The 27,890-nt window shown below is 36.4% G+C and overlaps 1 protein-coding gene across 1 annotated transcript; it reads right to left on the reverse strand.

The window, feature by feature from the left end:
- Nucleotides 1-1,707: 1,707 nt before the first annotated feature.
- On the reverse strand, nt 1,708-27,860 carry GFRAL (GDNF family receptor alpha like). Its single transcript, XM_082755498.1, has 10 exons — nt 27,652-27,860; nt 24,369-24,503; nt 18,068-18,226; nt 17,159-17,587; nt 16,365-16,421; nt 15,286-15,613; nt 11,868-12,127; nt 9,359-9,457; nt 2,898-2,979; nt 1,708-1,923 (listed from the first exon to the last, which is right to left on the reverse strand). Exons 1-10 carry the CDS (start codon nt 27,671-27,673, stop codon nt 1,836-1,838), a joined length of 1,659 nt encoding a protein of 552 aa, XP_082611624.1. The 5' UTR covers nt 27,674-27,860; the 3' UTR covers nt 1,708-1,835.
- Nucleotides 27,861-27,890: the final 30 nt, after the last annotated feature.

The raw sequence follows: 27,890 nt of genomic DNA on the forward strand, positions 1-27,890 counted from the left end.
GTTTTTAAAATAAGACTGAACAACACAGGGTTCACTTCATATTTCCTGTATAAAGAAATTATTTTATCCAACACTGATAAACGGATTCTCAATGCTAATCTCAGAAATTTGAACTTTTTCCTCTTAACAGTTTGAAGATTAAGAATATTAATACACTTACACTACTCTCAAAATACCTACATAGATATACTAAACTCTTCAAATTGCTATACTGATACAGGAGATCCTTCTGATTAGCGAACTACCCAAATTTCCACTTTTTGTTTCTGTTGTATTTTGTCCAAGGGCTGATTTAGTAATGAAATAGCATTTAATTGCAAAATAAGAAGGATTTATTTTTATTTTTATTTTTATTTTTGTTTTGTTTTGTTTTGTTTTGTTTTTGTTTTTGTTTTTGTTTTTGTTTTTATTTTGGCTTTGTGCAAATCCTAAAGAAAGAGAAAATGTCTAGTGTAATAATTGTTTAAAATCTCTAAAACTCTATCCAATATAACTGCACACCAAAGATTCTTGCTCTTCTGATCATGTCAGAAATTTGAATTTCTAAATTTGGTGCCTTTGTTCTCAATCAATCGTGGTCAAAACTGGAACTGAGTTCAGTGTAACCAGTATTTCATTCCTGATACTATTTGTTATGTGAGTTACATTTAGCAGGAAGTCAGAAAAAAATCAAACTAATCAAATTCAAAATCAAATTAATTAATCAGATGCTATCATAACTGGTTAATACATACGCTGCTTATGGTAATAGTAGTACAACAAATACCAGTCCATTACTTTGTGCTGACCAGAATCTGATCATTACAAAGATTGAACAAAGACAACCAATCACTAATAAATAGAAGCTTAAATCTAGAAAAGCAACTCAGCTATAGGGAGAAATCCAGAACTCATTGCCACAAAGTGGGATCCAGAGTGGTGGGTTAGCGCCCGTGACTCCCAGTACAGTGCATGGGGAGAATAGGGCACTTCAGGTATTGCCTAGAGACAATGAATAGGAAACAGAGATGATGAGAGGGGTTGTATGTTCTCTCTTGAGAACTTTGCTTCAGCCCCAAACAAGTTTTTTTTTTTTCTCCACTGGGCATTCATACCACAGAACATTGTCTAAAATGGTGGTTTTCACATTGACAAGGCTCACTCGTTTCTTTCAGAAGCATCTCAGAGGAGAAAGAATAACCAGTTTCAACAACAACATACTGGTCAAGACAAAAGCCTGGGTAGTCAGAATTTAATTCCCCTACATACTGAGAGTGGCTGTAATCATGAACTCTCCCTCTACCCCACAAAGTGCTCTGACATCAAACTACAGGCAGCCTTACTGTACATACTACCTCACAAATACCCCATTAGGTACTTGTAGAGCAACCTTGTGTACAAAACTCCCACATATGTGCTTTCTTTCATCACAACTCTCTGAATGTATCCAAGTGGATTCCTTTTTTTCCTTTCTGTCAGATGAATCCAGATCCCCAGGATGGCTTTCAAAGTTTGCCACTGCTAGGCATGTTGAAAGGCCAGAATCATGCCAATACAGCATTTATACCCGTCATGTGAGTCTACAGATATAGTAAATGTGCAGCTCAGGACAGATCTGTGAATCTACACAAATGAAAGAGAGTAGAGAGTACTTTTTTTTTTTTTTTTTTTTTTTTTTTTTTTTTTAATGCTTGTGAAAGTTTTAATATGTGTTAATAAATATAAAAATCTTTTGTATGCTCAACTACAAAATTCCATAATTTATTGTAGGTTTTCTGATATATATTTTATTATCGCATATGTACAACAGGCTGGCTTTCAAGAATAGCCTTAAAAAGCATGAGCAATGGAGTAGTTCATCTGTGACTTTTATAATGGACCATAAATGTTTCAGAAGAATGGTCTGGCGAGGGACTTCTTGACTCATGTTTTGTTCTGCAGGGTCTGAAAATAAAGAATGTGCATGTATTTAACAATAAACTATACAGCTTTGTTTTGAACTGTGGTTTAATTGAAATCAGTGGCAAAATTCCCCTCCTTTTATGATGAACACTGTGGTATAAAGTAATTCCCTTCACCATTATTAATGTGCTGTTCTTTCTTCCATCCCCTGTATTCTTTAAATCTGAGTTTTATTTATATGCTGATATTCCTGTAACTGCAAGCCTAAAGAGAAATCCTCTGTGCCCATATATCCTTGACTTGCCTTTTGCATTTTTCTGCATGATTCGTCTTTGATCTGCCTCTAAATTTAATAATGAAATTCGACTCAATATCCCTCCCACTATATATGGCTCCTGCTACATCATGTTCTGTTACCTATCATCTGACAGTGTAATTCTTGAATTCTGGCCATTTAATTTGGTCCAAGAAAATGTATCATTTAAGAAAAGGCCACGTTCATTTGACTAAGTGAATGCACATTTCTGTTTTCTTACTGAGCACTGGCATATGGGCAGTTTTTTATACTGTGTGTGGGAATGTTTACAGAATCCTATCAGCAAAAATGGTATTTGGCAAGAATATTAACTTCAATAGCAGCATTCACTGTTTGGTTTTTAAATATGTTATAATACTGAATATTCTCATTTCCTTTCTGCATTACCTCTGCCTGCTACAGAGCTAGAAAGGTAGCCTTGCAGAATTTTTGAATTCAGATTTCACCTTCTCCTGCCTTGGGACAGGAAATGAAACCTCCTAAAGCCTGGGATCTCTGTATGAATGGAGGGCATTGTAGATATGCATCATATTTCACTTCTTCCTGCTGACACCCACAATGTCAGTTCTTTCCATCACTGGGACATGCTGAACTGTTTTTAAAGACAATCACAGTGCCAACCTTTCAACTAAATCAAAACATTTTATTTTCTGCTTTTCCAGTTTCCTAGAACCAAAGATTAATACTCCTATCAAATTACCTGATCTTTAGGAGAGTCAACAGGACTATTCCTAGGAGGAGAACTATGCAGGAGGAATAGGCAATAATGTAGACTGTTTCACCTATAAGCCAAAACCAGAAAGCAGACAAGAAACATTTACTTCTGTGACAAGAATCAGGTTTGAGATCTGAATTGGAATACATACATGTACATATGCACACTAAATTAGCAATCAATTCTGATGCCAATAATTAAAAGGAGGAAAAAAGCCTGGGTGGTATGCCGAAGGTAGGAATTACTCTTCCTTCATCAGCTGGTGCAAAATCATTTTCAGACTCCTCTTAGTAAATACCAGCTCCATGTGTAGTGATACACTTCATATGTGTACCACTACCTTTTACTGTACCCCAGGGAAACTGCAACAGCTTGTTACTCTGATTTATGTTTTGGAGTATTTTCCCTGTTGATTTTGAGGTGTTAATTTTATTCGATGTATTGAAAGAAATCTGGCTCTTACATATCTGCTAGGTTTCTTTTTCTTTTCCACATATTACCATAATTGCAGTGTGAAGCAATAGTCAATCTAGAATCAAATTAATGTGAAATGGGATCTAGCATTGTGTTTCTGGGCCTCGTGCCCATGGAGTTTCCTCTTTCTCTTAGGCTGCTCACCAAGAAGTCACTTAGGCAGTTTACATGCTAAAAATTCCAGCTGTTGAACAACTGGGAATTGTTTCAACTTTTGTTTCCCAAATGAGGGGAAACTTGTTTTTGCTGGTGGAAGAAATGTAGGAGTTTTGATCAAATATTCTGAAGAAAAAAAAATGGTCTTGGTACAAAACATCAGCCCAGAACTTGGCATCAAAGGGTACAGAAATTAGGACTCAAAATCAGAGCCACAAGAATAAAGAATGAAAATTTTTACTTACTTACTTTTACTTTACTTACTAAGTAAGGTTTTCCACCTTACTTAGTCAGGGAAACACCCACCAAGGAAGAGGCAGAGTCTCAGCCCCATCACTTACCTGAGGTGGGAGAAGGTCAAATTCTGGTCTCTGAATCAATTGTGATTATTATGTAGTACGTGTGTGTTTGTGCATACACACACACAAGCTATTGAAAAATACTTAATGTGGTGAATATTTGATGGAAGAGGGTGTATTTTGGTCCCAGTGCAGGACTGCTAATACCATATGTTCAAAGATGGTGTCCCTCCTCTCAAGTTATGACAGCTCTTTAAAGTGATAACTTTTAGGAAAAGAATAATTTTTAGTATTTCTTTGCAATTTTTGATCTTCATTGTGCACTGAAGTCAATTTTTAAAACTTCCTATAACTGCAGGGGCTGTATATATATATATACATGCATATATATATATATGACACTTCAGACAAATAGAAGTTTTCACAGTACCTCCCTTACCATGAGGATTGATAAATTATTCTGAAGAACAGTCATGGATGGTAAAAATGGAATAATCAAATTTTACCAAAATATTTTTTATTTAAGAATTTTGAAAAAATATTGCATTCTGATTAAATAAAACAATCTAAAATGATCAAATGAAACCCAAATGTTCTTTTTTGTGTGTAATTTTTACAAAAAAGATATATTTTTGGTGAACTACTTTCTTGTAAAAGAGATGTTGATTATATTTTCAGTTCTGTGGGGAACACGTGAAAGTTGTTAATAATGAGATCATGCTAGAAGCCATATATTTTCTCCTGCTTTCTGAGAAATTAGAGAATTTGCAAGGCTGTGAGAGGGCACAGTTTGGTGACTGAAGGGCTAATTCTTCATTTCATATTTTCATTTTATATATTCTTTGTGGCTAAAGTACTTGAATGTGCCTATTTACGTTTCCTTAAAAAGTTGGGGTGTCTGTTTCTTGATCATAGAATCATAGAATCATAGAATCATAGAATCATAGAATCATAGAATCATAGAATGTCCTGGATTGAAAGATCATCTACTTTCAACTCCCCTACTCTGGGCAGGGTTGCCAACCACTAGAACAGGCTGCCCAGAGCCGCATCCAGAAAGAAGAGCTCATCCTGACCTTTTTTAAAAATTCGAGAAACAGTTATATTAATTTTCACTATTAATCTATATCCATCCAGTTGTTGAAATGTGAAATACTGATAGTGATGTTAATAAATATAAATACAAAATTTTGTCTCTGTTCATCCCAAGTCCCAACCATGAAAACCAGAATACATATGTAAATTCTTATATGACATAACAGTCTGTTATGTCTGACCCCATTTTGATCACTGTATACAAGTTATTGATCAGCTGAGTATAATCTAAAAAAGAATGTTTTAAGGCTTAAAAAGCAGTACCTTAAACAAGCAATAAAAACTGAAATTAAGCACATTTGTAGTTATGGGTTTGTAAACAACTTAAGCTCTCATACTGTGCTCCCATTCACATTTAGCAGGCATCACAACGATTGAATACATGATTAAAAATTAGAATATTTTCCCACTCTTAGCAGAACTGGTTTAAAAAAAAAAAAAAAAGCGTACCTAGGTACTTATATCATTACTCTTGAGAAGCAGCCGTCTCTGTTTTTTGGTTCTTTTCTGCACTGAGGTGCCAATGAGCAAACCTCTTTTGGGTTCTCTGACCAGGTGGAGAAAAGGATACAAATATCTGTGTGCCTTGTGAGGAGTGAAAGGCACAAATAATGTGTAAAGACTTCCAGTAGAACCAGATAAAATGCGAGATGTTTCTATCTCCGTATACCAGAGAGTGAATTGACACCAGTGGAGAGCAGACATTTCCATTGCAAAGGTGCAAGGCTGTACTGGGCTGTACTGTCCTGTGGAGGTGTTTCATGCTCATGAGAAGCTAGGGGACCAACCTAGGGACAAGTCTATGGCAAAGCCAACATGACTGTGTGACAAATGTCTAACCCTTTCTTGGATAGGCTGTGAACCTCAGGGACACAACCAATGGAGCAGTAGGTACCAGTGAAACACTAGATGAAGCAGTGTATATAGACATACAAACATTTCCAATGACAAAGTTTTGATAAAGGATAGCTGTGCGCCCAGCAACTGGAACAATTAGTGGTATCAGTCTTGTGGAAATCTACCTGTATATGTAGTGAGATGGCTGTGAATATTGATCAGATAGATGAATTTTGGATTGTGCTCAAAAGTTTCTTGGCTACCTGCAGCTTCTCACAGGCTTTTTCTACATTTATAAAACAATGAGATCGACAATGTTTCATACTTTACAAATTAAAGTTGCTGGAGCTGAACTAATCTCAGTTCCCACAGAAGCTGGTATAATTATAGATAAACCTTGCCAATTACTTGTTTATCTAGATTCTCAGCACAGCAAAACTGCTCAGTAGAAAATATATGATAACTCTATAATTTAAGAGGAAAATAACATGAATTCCAAGAGTTTTGGGTCAAGCCCAATTTTATTGTATCTCACAAGAACCAGATAAGAGTGCTATATACCTAACTTCTTCCAGCCAAAAAATACTTTAGCTCCAAAGCTCTACACTGATGAAAGTAAGTGCTTATCTTCACACATGATTCATTTTTCAAATTAAAGTGTAAGAAGCAATCTTTTCAATTATTTGAATCTGTAAAATCATAGCAATGATTTGCATAGAATGAAGTCAAAACTAGGCTGGAAGTGCATAACTTGGTAGGCAATAAAAATATTTTCTGAAATTTGGAGAACATTTTTAGTTTATCACATTATTATTATTATTATTATTTATTATATTTTATAAAATGACATAAAATTCTGGCCCCATCTGAACTTCCAGAAAAAGTCTCATTAACTTTTGTATGATCAGGATTCTGCCCACATCACACCTTGTTAACCAGGCCATATCAATTAACAGACATCTATGTTGTGTTGTTATGTACCCTCCTGGGTATGTGAACAAGAATAAATCCAGTTAAGACTGTTAATCAGCCCTCTTTTTATATTGCAAGCCAAAGGCCAAGGGCAGAGGACTTTATCTTTTACATCTTCTTTTCAGGATAGCCTGTGGTTCAATATTACTGGCATGAACCAGTTACTTGTGTGGTTGATTTCACTGAGTCAAATGGAGCCCCTTTACAATGGTAAAGCAGAAATGATACCTCTCCTCTCTCCATGTGCCAGCTGCGCCAATGCTTCCCAAAGCAATTAAGTGCTTTTGTTACCTAATCTTGTATTTGAACATCACAAATGTATTTAGGAGGCTAAGGTCTTTGAGATACATCATGCCATGATGTAAAAAGTTAGCAGGCATCAGATGCTCTGCAGCAACACTTTATGCATACTCAATGAGTCCACAACAAGTGGTTATCTCTTGTGTACAGAGTTGGGCATTTGAACTACTTTTGACCCAAGGTATTTGGCTACTACATTCACACCAAAATGTCTGTGTTTACACCAGAAGCTGGAATAATATTTCCCTGCTGAAAAGGATTATATTTATTTGCATATATATTTGAATATGTTTATATTTATTATTTATTATGAAACACTCCTTTTATAAAAACAATCCTATTCAGTGATTTGCAGTACTTTCTTCAAAGTTTTTGAACTTTTTAGGAACCCTGTTTTTTGAATTAAAAAATTTAGAGACTGATGACTCATCTGTAGATGGTCATTAATATGAATTTGTGAAAAAAACTTTTATTTTAGGCAAACTAAGCAAAGGATTCTTCTGAGATTTTAAGGTAGGGACAGCACATCAGCAAATGTTATCTCCAGCTTTCCAAGTTCAGCAAATATCCTTAAACATCTCCAGACACACAAAAGGCCATATTTGACAACTTAACCATTTTGCCTCTGCACCATGGGATTCTTCTTGGGATTTGATTTCAGTAAAAATAAATATTTTGTGAAGATGATAACTCCCTTTGCAGCCAGAGTAATGCACATTTGCTAGCATACGAATCCAGGATTCTGGGTTAGATTTTTGGCAGTGGTATTTATGAAACAATTTGCAATATGGTTTTTATCATCAGGTAAATATCCTGAATCAGATTCTTCTCCTTGACCTGACTTCCTATGAGACATTAATAGGTTAGAGAGTTCCCAGCTAGAGTACATGACAGGTCCAATAGGATGAATATTTTATTGTATGGTTTAGGTTGGTCAGCATTCTTTGTGTTTTTCTAAGACCATCCAAAATTCTGTTAGAGTTCAAGGATGGGTTCTTGGAAAGCATTCAGATTTCAGTGGGAGCAGAATTAACTGGGTGCAGCCTGCTTTTTGCAAGCATTTATCCAAATATTTGAGAGAAATGCATACTGCATTTTACCTAATGAAAGGTTCTGCAGTTAGAACTAGTCACTGAGGTGAAATAGCTCCCATTTTACTTTTTCCCACTTAGAGCAGAATTTCTTCCATTATAACTTGTATTATTTAACCACTAAAGTCTAGTTCCAACTACAAATTCAGGCTTCCCTTTAGTTGGCAAAGAGACTCCAACATTTTTAGCATACAGCAAAGATGCTAAAATTAATGCTAAAATTACATTTGAATGCTCAATTATTCATGATATACGTCTCAGGAATCCTATTCCTACCAATCTATATTTATATGTCCTATGTTGCCTACTTCAGCAATAGCTGAAGGATGGTGACAGAATATCCTTCTTTTTGTACTGCATGCAGAACTTGAATTACTTTTTAACTGTTGAAGGTGTTCAGTATTAGCATTACTGAGAACTACAGAACTATTTTGTGGTAATATCTGAAGTATCGGTGCTCTGCCCTGTACAATGTAGAGAACGTCACTCTCATTAGAGTCAATATTTGTGCATTAAGCTTTTTAGTGTTCTCGCTCTGTAATGAGGTCCTTCAAAAGAAAATATAAAACTCATATTCTTTCAACCATGAGACAATTTGTATATTAATTCAATATCCTTCAACTTTATGTCACTTACTTGCTCACTGTAAATGCATGCAAATAAAACCAGATGCAGCTCTTCAACCCTTGGGATATCACAATCCACAATTGCATGCCATTCTGTTGCATGAGAAAGTAATATCTGATGGAGTGTAACACAAGATGCTTCTCAGATCACTTACTGTGTCTCCCTAATTTTGTTGTTTTAACTAGTATGGCACATATAGGCAAGAGAATCACGAGAGAAGTAGGTGTGACATCAAAGATAATCATTTATACTACACATTATGACTACTACTCTCTAATGACTGTATGGAGAATCAGACACTGGCGGGCTTAATAGCTTAATTTTCCACAATTATAATATAGTGATTGTGAGCCATCTATTTCAAAACCACTTATCATAGAAATTGGTTCAGTCTCATTATCTTTATTTTGTGGTTACATAAGCTAAGGCAAGCAACTAGAGGTTTTTCCACATTATGCTGAATGGGGGAACAACAGGTAAGGCTCACTTTCCTGAACCCACCCAAGAGACCCAACCTTTTGTCTTCTCTATCACACACGTGGGAAATTTCAAGAGTACTTTTATTAAAATCATGAAGTGATTTGCCCAGACTCACCATTCATTGAAGAAGAATGTAGCTGTGCTCTGGAAAGCTTTTCTCCTGGTACTTCTGTATTCACCCAATGAAAACCTTTCTTCTTAATTGAAATTTGACCTGAATATTGGCAAAACATCCATTTTAAATATTATTTTTAAAAAATAATTTATGTGAATATTATTGCTTGACATTTTGATAAGAATTTATAAAGGCAGCTATGTAAAAAATTTACTTATTGATACTCAGTAAACCAGGTGAATGAATGAATGTTAATTCTTCCTTTTTAATCTCAAGTATATCTCCCCTGTAGTTTATTTTATGGGGGAGAAGTGCACTTCAAAGAAACATATTCTTTGCCTCAAACCAACTTAAATTATCTTTCACAGAAACAAATTTAGAAATTTCTCACCAGTTCTAGATCCCTATTGCTAGTTCTCGGTATTTGCCCATTCAAATTTCAGTGTTAAAAATCCTTATCACCAGAACAGTAAAAAGTATCTAAAGTTCATTTCCAGGCCAAACAAATAGGTTTGTAGAAGGGGTTGGATGAGGTCTGGAATAGACTCAATATCTCATAGCTACCATAAAGACAACCACATTTAACACAGCAAATTACAATCAAAACCGTAATCATATCTCTCTTCAGTTTAGTTGCATTACTACTATGCATCTAAAAAAGAAAAAAAGGACCAAAACAAGCAAGTTTCAAATCACTGTGCAACTGTTCTGTATAGTAGATGCCAATCTTTTATTTAGCCAAAGGCTCTGGATCCCCAGTCTGTTTTTGATTGACTAGCAGGAACTTCATTGCACCACAGGAGCAAGCAAGCTTCTGTTCTTCAATCCCAATTAGGTTAGGGAAGTTTCCATCACAAAAAACCCTTTTATCCTGAGACTGCTTCAGGGAATGGCAAAAGCTGATGAGCAATTATTTGATTATTATAATGTGAGGGTCATCTTTTTGCTTTATAGGTAAAGAATAACTAACAGAGTGATGTGATCAGTCATTTGGACTATTAGATACAGCTGTAAAGCAAACAAACAAATAAATAACATTCATCAGCAAACTCACTGCCAGTACAGTCTCAAATCTAACAGTGTTATGGTATTGCTTTGTCAGGGGAGCTAGTACTTAATTTTAAATTTTTTCTCAGGCTGAATTTTAGTACTGATTATCTAACCTTAAGGGCAATGTTTCTGCAACATGATTTTAATTTCTGGGTAGACTTTGAGTGACAAGAAAAAATTATACCATTATCAGTGGCAATTTTTTGACCACTAAAACTCAAGAATTAGCTAATTCATTCAATGAAATGCGTGCATGCAATTAATATGTTTTTAAAAGACATCCCATCAGACAGAACTATGAAATAATTAATCCTTTTCATTGAAATCTTTGGGAATAATTACTTCTCCCTAGGTAGCTTGCAAATATATAATTACAAGAAAGTGACTGGCATAGGGTGCACTGTTCAATTGAGTTAATCCTAGTGTTTTTACTTAAGGCTAGATCCTGAAGCCTCCATTCACAGTCTTAGCAGCTTTGAGAGTCCAAGTCTTGGTTGTGGATGTGGCCTCACAGTTCTTTCCCAGATAGCTAGTTTGCAATTATTTCCGTGGTGCCGGGAATACAGCTAGAGATAGTATATACATGTACATGTATTTAAATTCAAGGTGAATGAAATTAAAAGATTCCAACAGTATTTTGGATATAAGAAGTTTAAACTGTTTCCTCTTAACTGTGTAGGTCTACATGATCCTCTACCAACATATACAAAGAAAAACAAATGAATTCCTCTCCTGGAAAATGGAAATTAATGCATTGCCTTCCATGGCTTGTTTTCTAACACAAGCAAGACCTGTGCTCAGAAGTAAAAGCTAGAAAACTCTTGGTTCAATTTTTTATTCTTTCTCATTACTGTTAAGAAACTGTGAAAATAGAAGACTACTAATTTCAATGATTTTTATGATTTTTCACAACACAGCTAACCTGTGCCTAAAATGCCAATCATTTTTAAGGTTAGCATTTATTAGATAGCTTCCTAAATATATGTCAGCCAGCTTACAGTTTAAGAAATACTAATATTTATACTCCAAGAGGAGAAGAAAAGGAAGAGAAAATAACATAATATATATCATATGTACCAATATGTACCATGTTATTGATACAGACACTACACAAAGGTACAACATTAAGCAAATGGCAGAAAGGCCTTGAAACTTGTCTGATCTGCATAATATTATACACCCCATAAATTATTCTTTTATTGTTATTCCAGCCAGAAAATTAATGTAGTCAGATATGTAGCCAATTTATTGATTTACTGCTAGTATAAAGTATCTCTCAAAATCAGAGAAAAAACTGCACATGCAATTTGTGTTTCCGTTTGGATTAAAACCCCACAGATATCAATCTTGGTGATATCAATGGACTTATAGTAAATATATGCTAAAGATTTGCTGCAAACCAGCAATTTAATTTAAACTTTTAAACTGATTATACTTCAATGTGTCATGTGTTACTCACGTAGCTCACTGAAGCAGGTTGTGCTGTGAAGCATATGATGGAAGAGCTTGCACAGTGGCTGTTCTGCTGGAGGTGAATTCTGGCAGGTGCACTCCACATGCAGCATTGTGCCCCAGTTGCTAATGTAGGCTGCTTTGCACTCAGCATTTGCAGAACAGGGCATGTCATCCTTAATTAAAGTTTCAAGACAAGCTTCATCATCATAGCATTTTTTGGTCACATGTCTCCAACATTTTGACTGAAAAGTTTTATATTTTTTCCTGGCAGAAGAAAAGGAAGTATACAAACAAAAAAAAGATTTCACAAAAAGGCAGTTAAAAATGATCATAAAAAGACAGTTTATTCTCAAGGTATCATTTCAGTCTTAAAAATCACAATATTTGGTAATAGCTGGCGTAATTTGGCTCTGATTTGCACCTAATCAGTTTCAGTGAAACTGCAAATTTGTAATTTGAGAAAACAGTTGGCTTTAGTCAAAAAGTTTTTGAGAAAAAAAAACTGTACCCCAAATCAGCACCTGTATACACTTTCCCAGGGTCCAGCAAAAATTATTGTGAATACCAACAGTCTCAGATTGTCAGAGAAGAGATGTGGACAGAGGAATAAGTCCAGTCATCATCATGAAAAAAAAAAGAGGCACCTTTCTAGTGGGTAAGCTTGTTGGATAGCATGGTAGGAAGAGTGGATATTCAATGTAATTAAAATAAAAAAATCCACATCCAGTGCTAAAAAACAACTTACCAGCCAAACAAAAGCCCCAGACAGAATGCTAACAAAATATGGCCAATGATGTAGAAGAATTTCATTGCATATATTAAACTTTAAAAATTAATTTACAATGGAGATAAGTTATGTGAAGAATTAATTTGTTTCCCAGCTCAATAATCTTAAATGATTTCAGTTTGTTTGCTATTAGGTGGAATAAAATTAGCCTTTAATGTACTAGGTATGACAATAGAAAGGATCTATTAAAGGCTAACTAAAAAATCTGTAGATATTGATTGGAAACCAGTTTATCACTTGCATTAAAGATTAGCGGACAAGAGTAATAAATTGTTGTTGCATATTGTTCAGTAATATATTAAGATAATTTTTCTTAATCATAGGTTAGCATTAGGCTGCTAATCAATTGTTCATATTGTATAGTTCTTACAAGCAAGTGACATGGAAAAATGTGGAGTGTTACAATGCCAGATAGGACCTTATTGTAAATATTTTCATTATACAAAGAAAGGCTTCAAAGCAGATGCCACCTCTGTACTAATGGAATTATTTTTGTTCACCTCCTGATTTATAGATATGTCTAGCCATAATTCACAGAATAATTTTGCTAATTATGTTCACTTATTGTCAATGCCAGGAAACATTAATGCTCTGAAAATAATGGGTAATTCAGCAAGTTTCCATTATGATATTACATGTGTACACATGCACATGCACAGACTTACATTTGTAGCCCAATTCTTCTTGACATAAAAGGGGCAATTCCCACTGACGTCAATCTGAATAGCCTGCACAGAACTGAAAGCATCTCTTGGTCTCCTGCTTTGTTTACTGAAAGTTAATTTGAGCACAGCTTTGAGGTAAAAATCAGGTCTAAACCACAAGGGAACCAGGGACTACACTGAAAATCAAAGTGAGCCAATTGACCATCCCCAAATGGTGGCAATTAAGAAGTGTGAGCATAGGCTAATCCTTTCGTATATTTTCTAAAACAAAATAAAATCTGAAACTGTGTTACTCTTCATTACTTTGGTAGTCTGTGAATGTTTCATGGCAGCTTTTTTCACATTTCAGCATGTCTGAGAAGAAAAGAATAAGATGAAAGTTTTGTGAAGGGGCAAGTGGCACAGTGCTTCAATACAAAGGGTCAGAAGATAAGGTGGAAGAGGTAATTACTTTAACCAAACAAACTTCTCCTAGCCTGCTGCATAATTTGTGTAAACAGCTAGAGGGCAAATCTGCAGACTAGCAGGTGTTATCTGAAGAAAGTGCTAATGAAAATACCTCACAGCACAGTTTGTCCAGTTGAAATGGACAAATGAAATGTTAAGAGTCATGGAACTGGCAGAAGAAAAGGCTGCACTAGGTCCCAGACCTATCAGAAAATGAATGTTTTAGTTTACTTGTGGAATTAATGCATTTGACGCACCAGACATCTATGATAGATAGCCAGGTGGAACCTTGTAGTCACTTTTCAGACCGGATTTCAAAGAATTGCTGTCTGCATCAGCAATTTCTGCCTGGGAAAATTGGGTAAAATGACCTAATAAAACCTAATAATGTGTTATATAAACCTAGTAATATGTTCTCTACCCACATTTGGTTCATCTACATATTTTAAATATTCTGTGTGGTTTTTGTATGTGGTTGTTTGCCCAGAGAGGTTGTAGGTGTCCCATCCCAGGGGGTGTTCAAGACCAGATTAGGTCTTGATGAGGCCCTGAGCAGACTGATCTAGTGGGTGGCATCCCTGCTCAGGGCAGGGGGGTTGGAACTAGATGATCTTTGAGGTCCCTTCCAACCTAAGACATTCTTTGATTATATCTCTTTCATGAGATGTTTTAAAGGCCCCTTCTGGGTGAGTTCGTGTGAAGAGGTTCTCTAGATACCCATGTGTTTGAATGGACATAGGGAGAAAAAGCACTTGCTGAAAAGGTGGAGTATGAAGGTTTTCTAAGTGCTGATAAGCTCTAGAGAGCTGTTCAACTTGCAAGAATCAGCAGTGCATGCTGGCAAAGAGTCTCTGCTGTACTACCCAAAGACTGGCTTATAAGTCAGTGCAACATTACTTTTATAAGCCTACAGCTGAAGTTGGCCATGAGCATACAGTTGAAGTTGCACTAACCACTATGAGGGAAGGTGTGAGTGTGTGAACAAACTCTGTGAGGGAACAAACGAATGTGTGGTGTAAATGCCTTCTGCTGTTGATAACATTTGGAGTTAATCAAAAATAACAGCATAAAGAACAGAAGATGTTCTAAGAAGTATTGACTGTGACCTCTGTCCTCTTAATTTTATCCCATATCAAAGAAAAGGGACTTTGCAACAAACCCTTATCTTAGAACATTCCTTTTGCACCTGAATAGTTTGGAGTAGTGCTATAAGGTGATTATCAGATCTTGTGCAAAAAATAAATAAAAAAATGACCACACCAAAAATTGTGTTCTAAAACTGACATCTAACTAACATGTCATGATCAAAGATTAAAGATGGTAAACTTTCTGCTGTTTCTATCCATGAAATATGGCTTTTTGAAATGTTAAACACGAAAGATGATATAGAATGGATACAGTGCAGAAAATAATTTTGCTATAGATGAGAAATATGGCACATGTAAAAAAATATTTGATCAAAAAATTATTCTCAGTCGTATGGCTAGGCAAAACTTAGGAAAAGTAACATTTTTTCTACTTACCTGCAGAATTCATTTTCCTCACACATGTGAATTACATTTAGGCATGATGGGTGAGGAACTGCAGTAACTGCACAGAGCTTGCCATGAAGAAGTTCTTTGGCTCTGTGGCAGGATTCATCAGGCTGGATACAATCACAAAATATCATCATTTGGGCAACTTCCAAAGGCATGTTGTGATAGAAGAACCTGATGGCTGCTTGACATTCTTCCGTGTTGCACTTCTTACTTACTGAGCAGACCTTAAGGTACAGGGACAACTGTTTGTTACATACTTCATCTTCAACACAGTCCTTGTTCACATCCAAACAGGTTCTGTTTGCTGTGTGTGCTAAAAAGAATAATGATTTTTAAAATGAAATCACAAGAAAACTTTTCTCAAGTGACAACTGGTGATCAAGTGAATTGATTATCCTGCCTGTTATATTCCTATTAAAAACAAGTTTGACTCCCAAAAGCTCTGAGACAGCTCTTCCAGCACTGCCTCTTTTAAGTCCATTCTTTAGCCTTCATACTCCTCTCTTCTACTGCTTGGCCCTCATAGGTAACCCCCCTGCAAGTTTCTGCCCTTGCCAGATGGTGAGGAAGAAGAAAGTGAGAAATGGAGAAATGGAAATTTCTTCATAGAAAGTAAGGTTTCTGGGAGCTAGTGGTTAGTGGATACTTGAACTACTTGAAACTGCTGACATCTCCCACTGGGCTACAAAACAACCAGTGGAGAAGAGAATACTCTGTTTTTTAAAGCTAGTTCAGTGTTTTTTTTTTTTTTTTTTTTTTTTTTTTTTTTTTTTCTCCCAGCCTATGCTATACACCTTCCAAAAAGATCTAGATATTTCTGACCTTATAAAGTGGTTACCTTTTGGAGTAAGTTTTCCCTCTATATCAGGAATGGTATTTTTACCTATAATTTTTGGATTTTTTTCTATAGAGTAGTTTAACTAAGAATACGTAGGGTTCTATTGATTCCCTTCTGTTCAGTAGCTTAAATGAAACTATTCATTTTAATCTGGAGATACAGTGTATATTATGTGAAAAGAGAACTGAAACTAGTTACTAGGATATATAAATAAATTCAGAATTACCTTTTTTGGAGAGAGCAGATAAACTCCACTGTAATTTTGTTTCCATACTAATATTTTCTAGAACAAAAAATATGTGGATATAAGCATGTGCAATGATAAATCATGTCTCAGCTTAGTTCTCAACTTTAAATTATTGACTGTGTTGCTGGCCTAGTGCTGGTAGTAAAAATAAACAAGATAAAACAAATCAGCTTGATCAAATAGGAACTGTCAGCTTGTTAAACTCTAAAAGCACTGTTAAATATATTCACAGATTTTGGGGTGAAAACGCAGTTTCTCAATTGCTGTTGATAACATTCTCTACATAATTATACATCTTGTGAACAGAAGAAGAGTTTTAGAGCTGCTCAGCACAGAGTAAAATCAGATCAGGGTTACTGTAAATAAATAAAGGCCAGAGGCCTTAACATGTTCATCAGTACATACAGTTTTTAAAACTCAAAAGGTTTGTCAAGTGTTAAAGTAAATGCAGGCAGAGAATTCTTATTATTAGAAAACTGTTCTTTTTTATTATTATTTTTGTTTTTAGTTATAGTGAAGTACTGAAAGGGACTGATTAAGATCAGGTTTTGAAAGATTAACACATTGAAGGAAAATAGAATTTGCACTTAGGCTATTGTTTTGCTATCAGATTATTCATTTGCATCTAAATAACCTCTTAAAACTATCTTGTTTCTAAGGTTAAACTGCAAACAATTAAGAGATTTATTTATTTATTTATTTATTTATTTTTCACAGATGTGCTCATAATAATGCACATATGAAAGGACTCAGATTCTTGGAATAGCACTAACCTGTGTCAGTGTCCTGACTTTTATCATCATCATCATCATCATCTTCAACATCATTTTCATTAACTGCTGAAACTTGGTTCTCTTGAGAGTATTGTAAACAAGGGTTGTTAAATATTCCCTTCCATATTTTAAGGCATCTTATTTGAAGTGGCTCTGAGCACTTGCACTCTCCTAGCACTGTTTTCTTCAGTTCTTTCCATGCCGACAAGCATTCCTGGCCACCTGTTGGGAGCCTGCATTCTTCTGCCTCTGCCTGGCATGCTCGCTGGAAACTCTTATACACTAAAAAACAGTATGGGTCTTCTTGACAGCGTTGTTTTGCAATGCTGCAGTCATTCCCTATTTCATCTGCGTATCTTTGGTTTTGGTGGTTTCTGTCTTGCCTAAAATTCAGCTCAGCATCAGATTTTGAGGAAGTTTTCAAATACTCTGTCCAAATAGGTAAAAAAAAAAAAATAGAAAAAAAAAATAGAAAAAAAAAAAAAAGAGAGAGAGACAGGTATCATAAGGAAGTTAGAAATTCATCGCTGGTCAGCTCATAAAAACCTGCAGGAAAATGAGTTAAATGTCCCTAGTCATGACATAACTAAATTCAGCTGTATGTATATATACACAATTTTAGCCACCAAGATTGGACATAAAATGGATTATCATTTCAATTCACTGCATAATCTCTGAGGAGAGAATAGCAGTTCCAGAGCGTGGTTCATTCATTGCCTAAACTAGTTATTCAAGACAGGAAGAATTACTCCTGAAAGGATCTACCAACACCATGAGCTGTCCTTTTTATGTAAAACCCATACTAGTGTAACTCCATTCAAGTTTTTTGCTATACCAGTAAGAAATGTAACCTCATTTAATGGAGAATTTTTCTTTTTCATAATTAAAACTTTATGTTTAATTAGTTACCTTTGTCAGTACTGCATTGCTTCCCAAGCAAAGCTGTGATGCTACAGGAATCATCTGTAGTGCAGACACAGTTCTTAAATTCTGGGTATTCGTCAGCCAGGACCTGGATGATTCTATTACAGCCACTAGTGTCTTCTGCCTTGCATCTATTACCTAGAACTCACATTTAAAATTATAATGTTGTTAATGTTTATGAACGCTTAAGGGATGTGGTTACATAAAACAATTCAATTGAAGCACAAAAATAATGTGTTTTGCCAAGAGAAGATGGTTCGAGCCTAGTTTTGTTTGAAAACCAATCATAATTTACAAATTTTAAATAATATTCTGAGTGATGTAATAAAGTTGTGGGTACAATATTCCCTTGTATTCAATCTGACCTATTACCAGAATATCTGTTCATGTTCATGTTTCCAAAGCACATAAAATGTTAAAATGATTACTTCTGTCAGGAATTAAACAGAATTAGTGTACTTTTGTCTTATAGGAGAGTTCATTTAAGGGACCATATTCACCGGAGTCCACAGAGAGGTAAGCCAGGAGACACCATTGTGCTGGATTGCAATGACAGCAATACCTGCAAGGAAGGGGAATAGAGGAGCAGAATAGTTGGGATCTGAGACCACTTCTACAGAGCATGTGAGACAAAATATATCAATCACCCCTCTGTTTATGGACTAAATGGTTTTCATTATTGCTTAAGATTGTTACACATTTCTTAAGAAAGTTACATAAGAAGCAGTTTATTACCATTTAAGTAAGTTTTATAATGTGAAAGTCATGGTCTACTTTGTCAAAGTAGGTACACAGTTCCCCAGACCAACACATTTTCCTCTCATGAATATTAATCATCTCACAACATGGAAGATAAGAAATACGTGGCTCACAAGAGGCACGTATTCAGGCAAGTCATGGGGTGGCACAAGGATTTGTTTTAATCTATTAAATGCATATGCTACTGTCTCTGCCCTGTCAACAGTGATGCCTTGGTTCCTGCCTTGCTGCTTCCCAGGTGGGCAGTGTGGCGTACCAGCGCTCCAGGAAAACTGCAACACTCACAGCCATGTGTCACCACTGCCACTGACAAGTTTTAATGGGATTACAGCTTTAATGTCATTTATATATCGTTGACAGGAATATCAGTGGAAGGCAGTCAAGATGAAGGCCTGCAAGAGGAAAGAGTGCACTTTGCCTGTGCCTGAAGGAATGAGGATAAACTACGCCATAGTGCACATCCCCATCCTACTACTCCCAAATCCTTTTACAAACAGTACCTCTGTTGCCCTTTTTCCAGTTGGTGTTGCTGACTAAGGAGACTTTGGGTTTGAAAATATGCACTGCTCCAGGGGCATGTCACAGTTCAGCAAGGAATCACAACTCCCAGTCTCTGCTCCCACTTCACCTCCTGCTTCAGTAAGGGAGGAAGTCATAGTGCCTGGGATTGCTTGTATATGTCCATCCCATCTCATTGTTTCTTCTGAATTTTTAGGAATATGACCCTCACCTTTACTCTCACATTTCCTTCTCTTCCTAGTAGCCAAGAAGCTCAGAAGGTCTAATAAGAGCTATTGAAGGTCATGGACATAGGACACTCCCTGACAGTAAAGATAGGATGGAAAATATGTGGTGACATGGAGACTATGGATGCCCATGAATGTAGGTGGAGGAATATTCTACTGTGTATTTTATCCAATGACTAAAGAATAATAAGAGAATTTCAGGAAACAATTTCAGGAGGAAAAGTTTCAGGGGTAGGAAAAACAGTGATGATGAGGAGGGGCTTGTGTAAAAATTAACTAATTTACAAAATTTATGACTGTCTTCTTCATGGTCTTAGGGACACTTCAAGGTTAGAGGTGGGCAGAGACGAGAAAATAAGAAACATAAATCCCAGTATATTTTATGCAGGTACCCCAGTCTTACTTAGCTTATCTACCTTTATGGTACCAACCACACTACCAGTGTATTGTCCTATGAACATACTGATCAGTTACAGCAGCTGACAACCAGGGGGTGGGATGTAGGTAGTGGGACTATGAACTTACAAAGGGCATAGACAGAATCAGGAAGCTCATCAGATATATAGGGTTCCCTTGCCTGGCCTCTTGAAAGCTGTGTAGAAATAACCTATTATCAGTATTGGTCTGTTTGTACACTGTGTTGATTCAGCTGTGATGAAGAGTAGAAAATATTTTATTGCTGGTTTTCAATTATTTTGCTTTATTATTCATTAGTTCTAGGTAATATATTTTAGCTTATACATATGCTACCAAGGTATTTACAAAAAATGTTCTCTGACCTAATGCTTAGCAGCTATTCTTCATTATTTGATTTATTTATATGTACACAATTTAGGTACATGTGACCACATAGAGAAGCGTACACAGAGTAGAAGCTGACACATCCACAGTGATAATGTCTCTTCTTGCACAGTCAGCTCTGAAGTCATCTCAGTAGGAACTGCATCTGAAGAGTGCAAAGGAAAATACAGTGTTTTCCCTTCTAGCACTGGTGAGACTGCATCTGGAGTGCTGTGTGGAATACTGGACTCCTGAGTACCAGACAGACATGGGCATACTGGAGCGGGCCCTACGAAGTGCCACAAATATGATGAAGAGACTGGAACACCTGCCTTATGCACAGAGACTGAGAGAGCTGGGATTATTCATCCTGAAGGAAAGAAAATGATACACATATTCATGTGTATAAATACCTGATGGGAGGGTAATAAAGAAGGAAGGACCAGACTCCTTAGTGGTGTCCTCTGACAGAACAAGAGGTACAAACACAAGTACATAGAAGCTGCCCAGAAAGATAGTGGAGCAACATCTTTGGAGATATTCAAAATCCATCTGGAAACAGTCCTGTAAGATCTCCTGTAGTTGATCCTGCTTGAGTAGGGGGGATAGAACTAGATCTCCAGTGGTCCCTTCCAACCTCTGTAATTCTGTTACTCTAAGAAAAGTAAACCAGTAAACCTACTTCCATATCTAATTCAAAATGTGGTACCTTACTTGATTTTTTTCTTTTGAACCCAGATGTTTCCAATTCTGAAACATTAACTACTGGTTAAATCAGGGCTCAAAAGTTTATATTTTTTTTCAGTGAAATAAAAGAATAAAAACCACAAACACAACAAACTCCAAACCTTAAAAATCTTCATTCTGCTATGCTGAAATATTTTTGACATTTTCAAAGCAAAAAATATTGATTCCATAAAAATTAAATATTTTAACCTTTTTCAATCTGACATGTCAACTGTCTTGTAGACATTTTGATCTTTTTTTTTTTTTTTTTCTTCACTGTATATCATGGCATAGAAAAGGAAATGGCAGAAGGGCAGATCTCAGAAGGCCATAAACTGAGATTCTGAAAAGGCTGCTGTAGTAGAGGAGCAGTGATGGACAGTTTGACTGAGTAAGGAGTCACTTAGGCAATTGTCTAGAGAGTGTCCCCTGTCCTGTTCTGAAGAGCAAAAGATGTAGACCATGATAATGCACACATTTAACTTGGAGTTTACTGCCTGAGAGTCTGAACTATTGAACTTGTACCACAGAGCAGGAGCATTATTATCATTTGTAGTTAGATTTTGATAAAGAAACTAGCAAAAAAGAACTTTTATCTTGTCACCTCCAAATACTACGTTTATGCTCAACTCTAACGGGGCCTTTTCCACACACATAACTCACTCCATGAAATTTTTTATTTTGCATATGTAGAGTACATTTGACTGATAATATAATGTTGTTCTTAGTAATAATGCTGCTGGTAGGTTTTCTATTATTGTTCCAGTGAACTTTCATAGAGGTACCATCAGCTGTCTGACTGTGGGTCCACACCCTTTGGTACATAATAACCACATTTAGAAAAATTTGCCCTAGACATAACAGGCTATTTGAGTGCTCTGCAATGCTGGAGAGTCTTTGCTAAATGCTATTGTCATAACAAAATATACAGATGCAAAACCAAAGAATCACAGGAGAGTTTATTTTCAGAAGGTTTCCGTGATCCAGTTATATGTCATTAGTATTAGTGAATAAGAAATGTGCTTTAGTGAGAGAAATAGCATACTATGGGACAATGCAACAAATCTAAAGGGGAATCCACAGAACTTATTATACTGGCTCACTTCACCTGGTGGCAGGGTACGATGAAGGCTACAGTAGAAATCCTGAACTTTATGTCAAGTAGTCTTTGCACTAATGCTTTTGTGCATGATGTGAGAGATAAAAATTCAGCTTCTAATTTGTGGAGAGGTTTGGGGCTAGACAGTTTATCTTTAGCTCACTGTGTTGAGCCTGGAAGTACTGCATATTCCAATATTTTTCTTCAAATACCAATTTTTGAAACTGCTCCACTTCATATAAAATATTTAAAAACTCAATAGAGCATGAGCTGAAACCCAGTTCCTTTGGGAACTGTTGTAACCATTAGGATATCATGTATTTTTCATTTACTCTGTCTGTTCTTAAAAGTATTAAGCCATTCTATGCAAAGCAGATACATATCTGGAACAGGACACACTAAGAAGGAACCTCAGATAATTTTCTGCTCTAATTATTTTAAATATTGCCTTGTGACCTGGGACACCTGGGTTCAAATCTCTGCAACAAATCAGATAGCCAGAGCCATTCAGGCAGCTCCTACTGCAGGTGAATATTCCAGCAATGGGCTGTTGAGCGTGAAGCCAGGCAGTGCTTTCTGCTGCCTGGCTTCACATACAGACCAAATGTGAGACTGCGCTCTTAACTCCTGACAGGGTGACATTCACTTCATGAATCCTGCTGAAATTCAGAACAGAGTATGGTGTCAGGACATGGCAGGTTTTGTTCAAGCAATATCAATATAAGGAGAAGGAGGGTTTCCATGGAGATTTAAATACCTCAGTAATTCCCAGTGACTGAGAATGTGCCTTACAGAATTAAGTTGATAGAAATAGCAGTTACGTACCTAAATCTCTTTGGTTGCATTTATGAATAGGGTCAAGGCACTGACTAGGCTAATGGCAAGTGACTGTGTATAGATTGCTGCACTTTAGCATGGTAAAGTCCAGTCTGTGAAGATAGCATGGGCCTGGAATTGCTACCAAGGTGCAGTTTTGTGCAGCCAACCTAGGGGTAAGAAAATTAGCTGTATGTGCACATGCTGTCACATGGCAGTTGGAATTAAGGCCAGAAAATAGTCCCTGACCCATTTTATTTACTTATACTGATGTAACCTTGGCAGATCTAGGCCCTTGACATTTATAAGTTAACAGAGAAGTCATCCTAGTGACATTACCATGTTGTACTGCCACTCTTTTTCTCTCTTCCATATTTACATTATCTAACAAATGAATACTTAACATTTAATTGCACGGTCTTTGGAACTTTATATTTAAATCTAAATTTAAAGAAGGGAAGACATTGTGACTGATACCCAATGACTTTTATGTGGTTTGTTCAAGAAGACTCTAGGCCTTTGGAGAAATGAACATTTTCATCTGAAGTACAACAAAGATTAAGATGAGTTTCAGGTCAAACATAATACCTGGTCTTCCCCAACTTAGAACATAATTATACTTTACTTGGAAATGATGCACCAGTCATTGGAAGTACAACAAACAGAGACAGAGACTATTTTTCTGCTTCGTTTTCTTTTTAAGGATCTGTTTACAATTCAAGGAGGATTAGTCACATTCATAACCTGCAGTTTATTGTATCATCACTCCTTGGAAATGACTCTGATATGTTGGTACTATTCACTGAAAAAATGCAGTATGCCCCCCTACAACGCAACTTTCTTTGAGGAATGCTTTATTTGATCTGTTTCTTATCATAATATAGCATTAAAAGAAATAATTCTAAGTAAATACTATTTTTTTTTTTTTCTTTTTTCTTTTTTTTTGGGGGGGCTATTGTATTAAATGAACTCTGAATTACAGAAAGCAAGGTTGGAACCTTTTTCCAGTTAAATTCTGGAAAATGATTAACATAAACCCACAAGAACATAATTTCTGCTGAATTCAGGCTTGCTGAATTGGTTCAAGCTCTGACCTTGCTTATAGTCCAGAAATTTCATTTACCACCTTATTTAAGGGACAGTGTCACTGTTACTGAGAATAGAAATGGCCACAGTCAAGGATTTCAGACATTTGCTTCTAATACTGTCCTTTGTTTTTTGAAATCTCACTGACTTCATTCAGTTACCACTGTAATATTATGACATAACACGAACGTGCAACAATTCAGCAGTTCAAATAAAATATATATTAAAAAACAAACAAACAAACAAAAACACGGTGTACACCAAAAAGAATTACCTGAAATATTGCAGACATCTTCAACAATACTCCAGACACTCTCACATCCATTTGCAATATTTATACATTGCTTACTGAAGTGCAGACAGTCAGTAGTTTGGGCAGTAGCTGTATTTATGAAGTACATTAATAACACTGTAAAAATGGAATACAATGACTATTTAACACAACAGATACCTTTAAAATTTACATTTAGACAATAACAATATAATTTAGTGTAGTTTAGTATAGTTTTTTAGATTAAAACTATATAGCCACTCACTTTTTGATAGAATAAAACTTTTCCTGTTTTACACCTGAAAACATAAACTTTTAAGTTTTTAAAGTTTCAGTGTGGCAAATTTTATATTGTTTTTACTCCAGAGTTGTGATATCAGCCATAGCTACATATACCGTCCGTTCATAGATACAGAATAGAATAGAAATAGAATAGAAATGACTGTAGTACTGAGATCCCCAATAAATTATAGAGGGAAGACTGAGTATACAATTCAGAGGAAACATGATTTTATTTGGATTGCAATTTCATGAAGCTAGAGGCTACACAGGAGTTCCTATGAATAGAAGACATGAAAGAAATTTGAAAGCTATACAGCTGTTAGATAATAAATAGAATTTTATTTCATAATGCAGTACTATTCACCCTCTTTATTTTTATTTTGCATTTCTTGAAAGCGATCTTCACATTTATGTCTCTGTCTTCCCTGCATGCACTGAACCTAAGGGCCATGTTAATTGCATAAAAAAAAAAAAAAAAGGTTCTAAACCTGAAGATTGATGCAGAGTTTTCAAGACAAAGAACTTTTAATCAGCACCACCTCTGGCTTAGGTGTAGAAAATTAGATTGCTTTGCTAAGGGAAGACAAATCAGTTGGGGTTTAGCTTTTTCATCAACATTCCCCCGGTAACACAACTTCTAATTTGTAACCATGTAACCATGTATTTTAATTTGCTGTAAAATCAAGCTTCAGACACAGATTTAAGGCTTTATCAAACTAGCTGCTGAACACCTGCTGGGAGCATTTTCTTTGGATATTGAATGACACTACATCTCCCTACCAATGCTCATTTTTTATGATATTCAGGCAACTTCATTCAAAATTTGAAGAGTTTCCATCTCTATTTAATTCCTTAAATATGATCTCTGAATACGAGGCGTGAAATATTGTCTCAGTACTTGTCCAGACCTTATCCAGAGGAATGATACATTTGAGAAACAAGAAATGAAATACCAAATATGTCTCTTAATGATCTCAAAGAACTGCTACTATTTAGAGTAGATACCATCCCTTCTGGAAATGATGCTTAACATGATGTAATAATGCTGCTGTAGGGAACTCTTTCTGGAGACACATTGATAAGGATGCAGTAACATTTAATACTTTATAACTGATAGGTGCAATAGCATTTAGTGTGCTTCTGAGACATATAAGAGGCCACGTGTGCTTATCATAAGAGGGTGAAGTTGCTGCTAATCCTTTCCCATTTGTGCATATCTCTTCTATTTCTCAGATCTATGCGGGGTAAATTGTGAAAGCAATCATCTTGAGCCTGTGACACTCTTTTAGTCTGCTTCTGCCAGTCAGTCTGGAAGACTGATTGATAGACATGACTCCTGCCAGTCAACAGTGAGGAATATCCAGCTGGCCCATCCAAAGGAATAATTTTGGCTCATTATCATAAAATGTTATTCCTGGGACTGCCTGTAAAAGTTCTAACTGCAAAGTTACTTACTATTTACTTAAATTACAGAGAAAAAATTGCTTATACCTTACAGGTGAGAATGACCTGTATACATAAGGCAGTACAATATTACATATCCAGAAACTTTTAAAGTTTATACTTTTTAAAGTATATTTTGCTGGATGGCCATTTCAATATGCTTTAGGTATTAATGCAGTGGAAGATGTATACCTCCAACTGGGATCCATAGCACAAAGACTCTGTCAAGAGTCCCTGCTGTTAAGAAAGCTTTTCATTACCTTTGGCTGAAAATGAATAGTCAAACTAGGGACTAATTAAAAACCCAATTAGCAGCTCCTTTGTTAGGATTATTTCAGACTGTGTGCATTTTAAACCTGACTGGAAACTGTGCCACAAAAAGAAAGAAATGCTTTTGCAAAATGAAGAGGTAAGTAGCATAATCTGTGATTGAAGCTAATTCAGTCATAAGAAAGGGCTTCTCCAGATCTAATGATGTATTATGGATAGGTCTTTTGTTTCCTCAGTAGTACACTGGTCATACTCTGGCAAGACTACACAAAGCAGTTTGGCCTATATGATTTTAGAATGAAATGCAATCTAGTTATCTAGCAATCACTTGCTTAAATTGACAACCGTTATTTTAGTCATTCACTTTAGTTATTTTGGAGTGTTTGGAATACTCAGAGGCTTGTTTGCACTTAGGAAAGTTCAGGGCATCTAAAAGTTACTTTGTAACTAAAACTTTTAGAGGGATCTAGTTTGATGTGAGGACACATACATTTAGATTCCATATGTCTATTTTTGTACAGATGTCAATTCATTTTTTGGAAGAATTTGGTATCTAAATGATGAGGAGGTAAAAAGGACATTTTAACACTTTCATTTTGCAGGTTGGGAATTGAGACACAGAGGAATTACAGTGTCTCACCTAAGAATAAAAAATTATCTGGCAGATAATAAAGAATAATAGGAAACTCAAGCTGTGGTTTCCTGTGCAACAAGAGCAGCAAGATAGCTAGCTCCAAAGGAGAAAAGCAAACAGTAGTTGATATCAGGGGTTACAATTGTGATAAAAGACAGCTTTATTCTAAGAAAACCTGGAGCAGAACTACCTACAGAATATTTTTAACAGTGGAGTAGAAGTTTAGAATAGTGGGATGGTAAAGAGAGAAGCAGCACGTATATAAAATGTAGAGAGGGGAAAAAGAGGAGAGAAGAAATAAAGAATGGGTTGTTTCATGCTCACTTCTACTAATTATTTCTGTACCAGCTTTGTTGTCTTCCATTCCCTCCCCCCCCAACTTTTATTTTTTTCCCCCTCGATTCAAACAGAAGGGGAAATGTCAATAACCCTCCGTGCAGCACTGAACGCTTTCCACTTAGCAAACGTGGCTGTTTATTCAGACAAGGCATCCCATCTGCATGTCTCCTCTCCTGCTCAACTTCTTATCCGTTCTGGTTCCGCCGGCTGTGCTACCCATGTTCAGACACACCACCCGGGCCGAGCCTGGATGAAAAAGGGTCAGAGGGACCGGTGGGGAGGAAGCGAGGGGTCCCGGCGAGGATGAGCAGCACTTACCGCGGCGGAGGAGCGCGGCCATGGCTACAGCTCGGCGCCGGGGCTCGGAGCCGCCCGTTCAGCACCTGCGGAGCGGACAGCGCCCGGACGGCCCCGAGCGGGCACCCTCCCGGTGCCAGCGCCGGGCTTCTTCCACCTCCTTCGGCAGGAGCAGGTGGAATGAGCCCCCGCCCGCCCCTCCCTCGATCCCTCCGCCCACAAAGCTTCCTTTGATGCTGTTGTTATACCCTGTGCTTACT

Source organism: Aythya marila (genome assembly GCF_965140915.1).
Source record: "Aythya marila genome assembly, chromosome: 3".
NCBI classification, from domain to species: Eukaryota; Metazoa; Chordata; class Aves; order Anseriformes; family Anatidae; genus Aythya; species Aythya marila.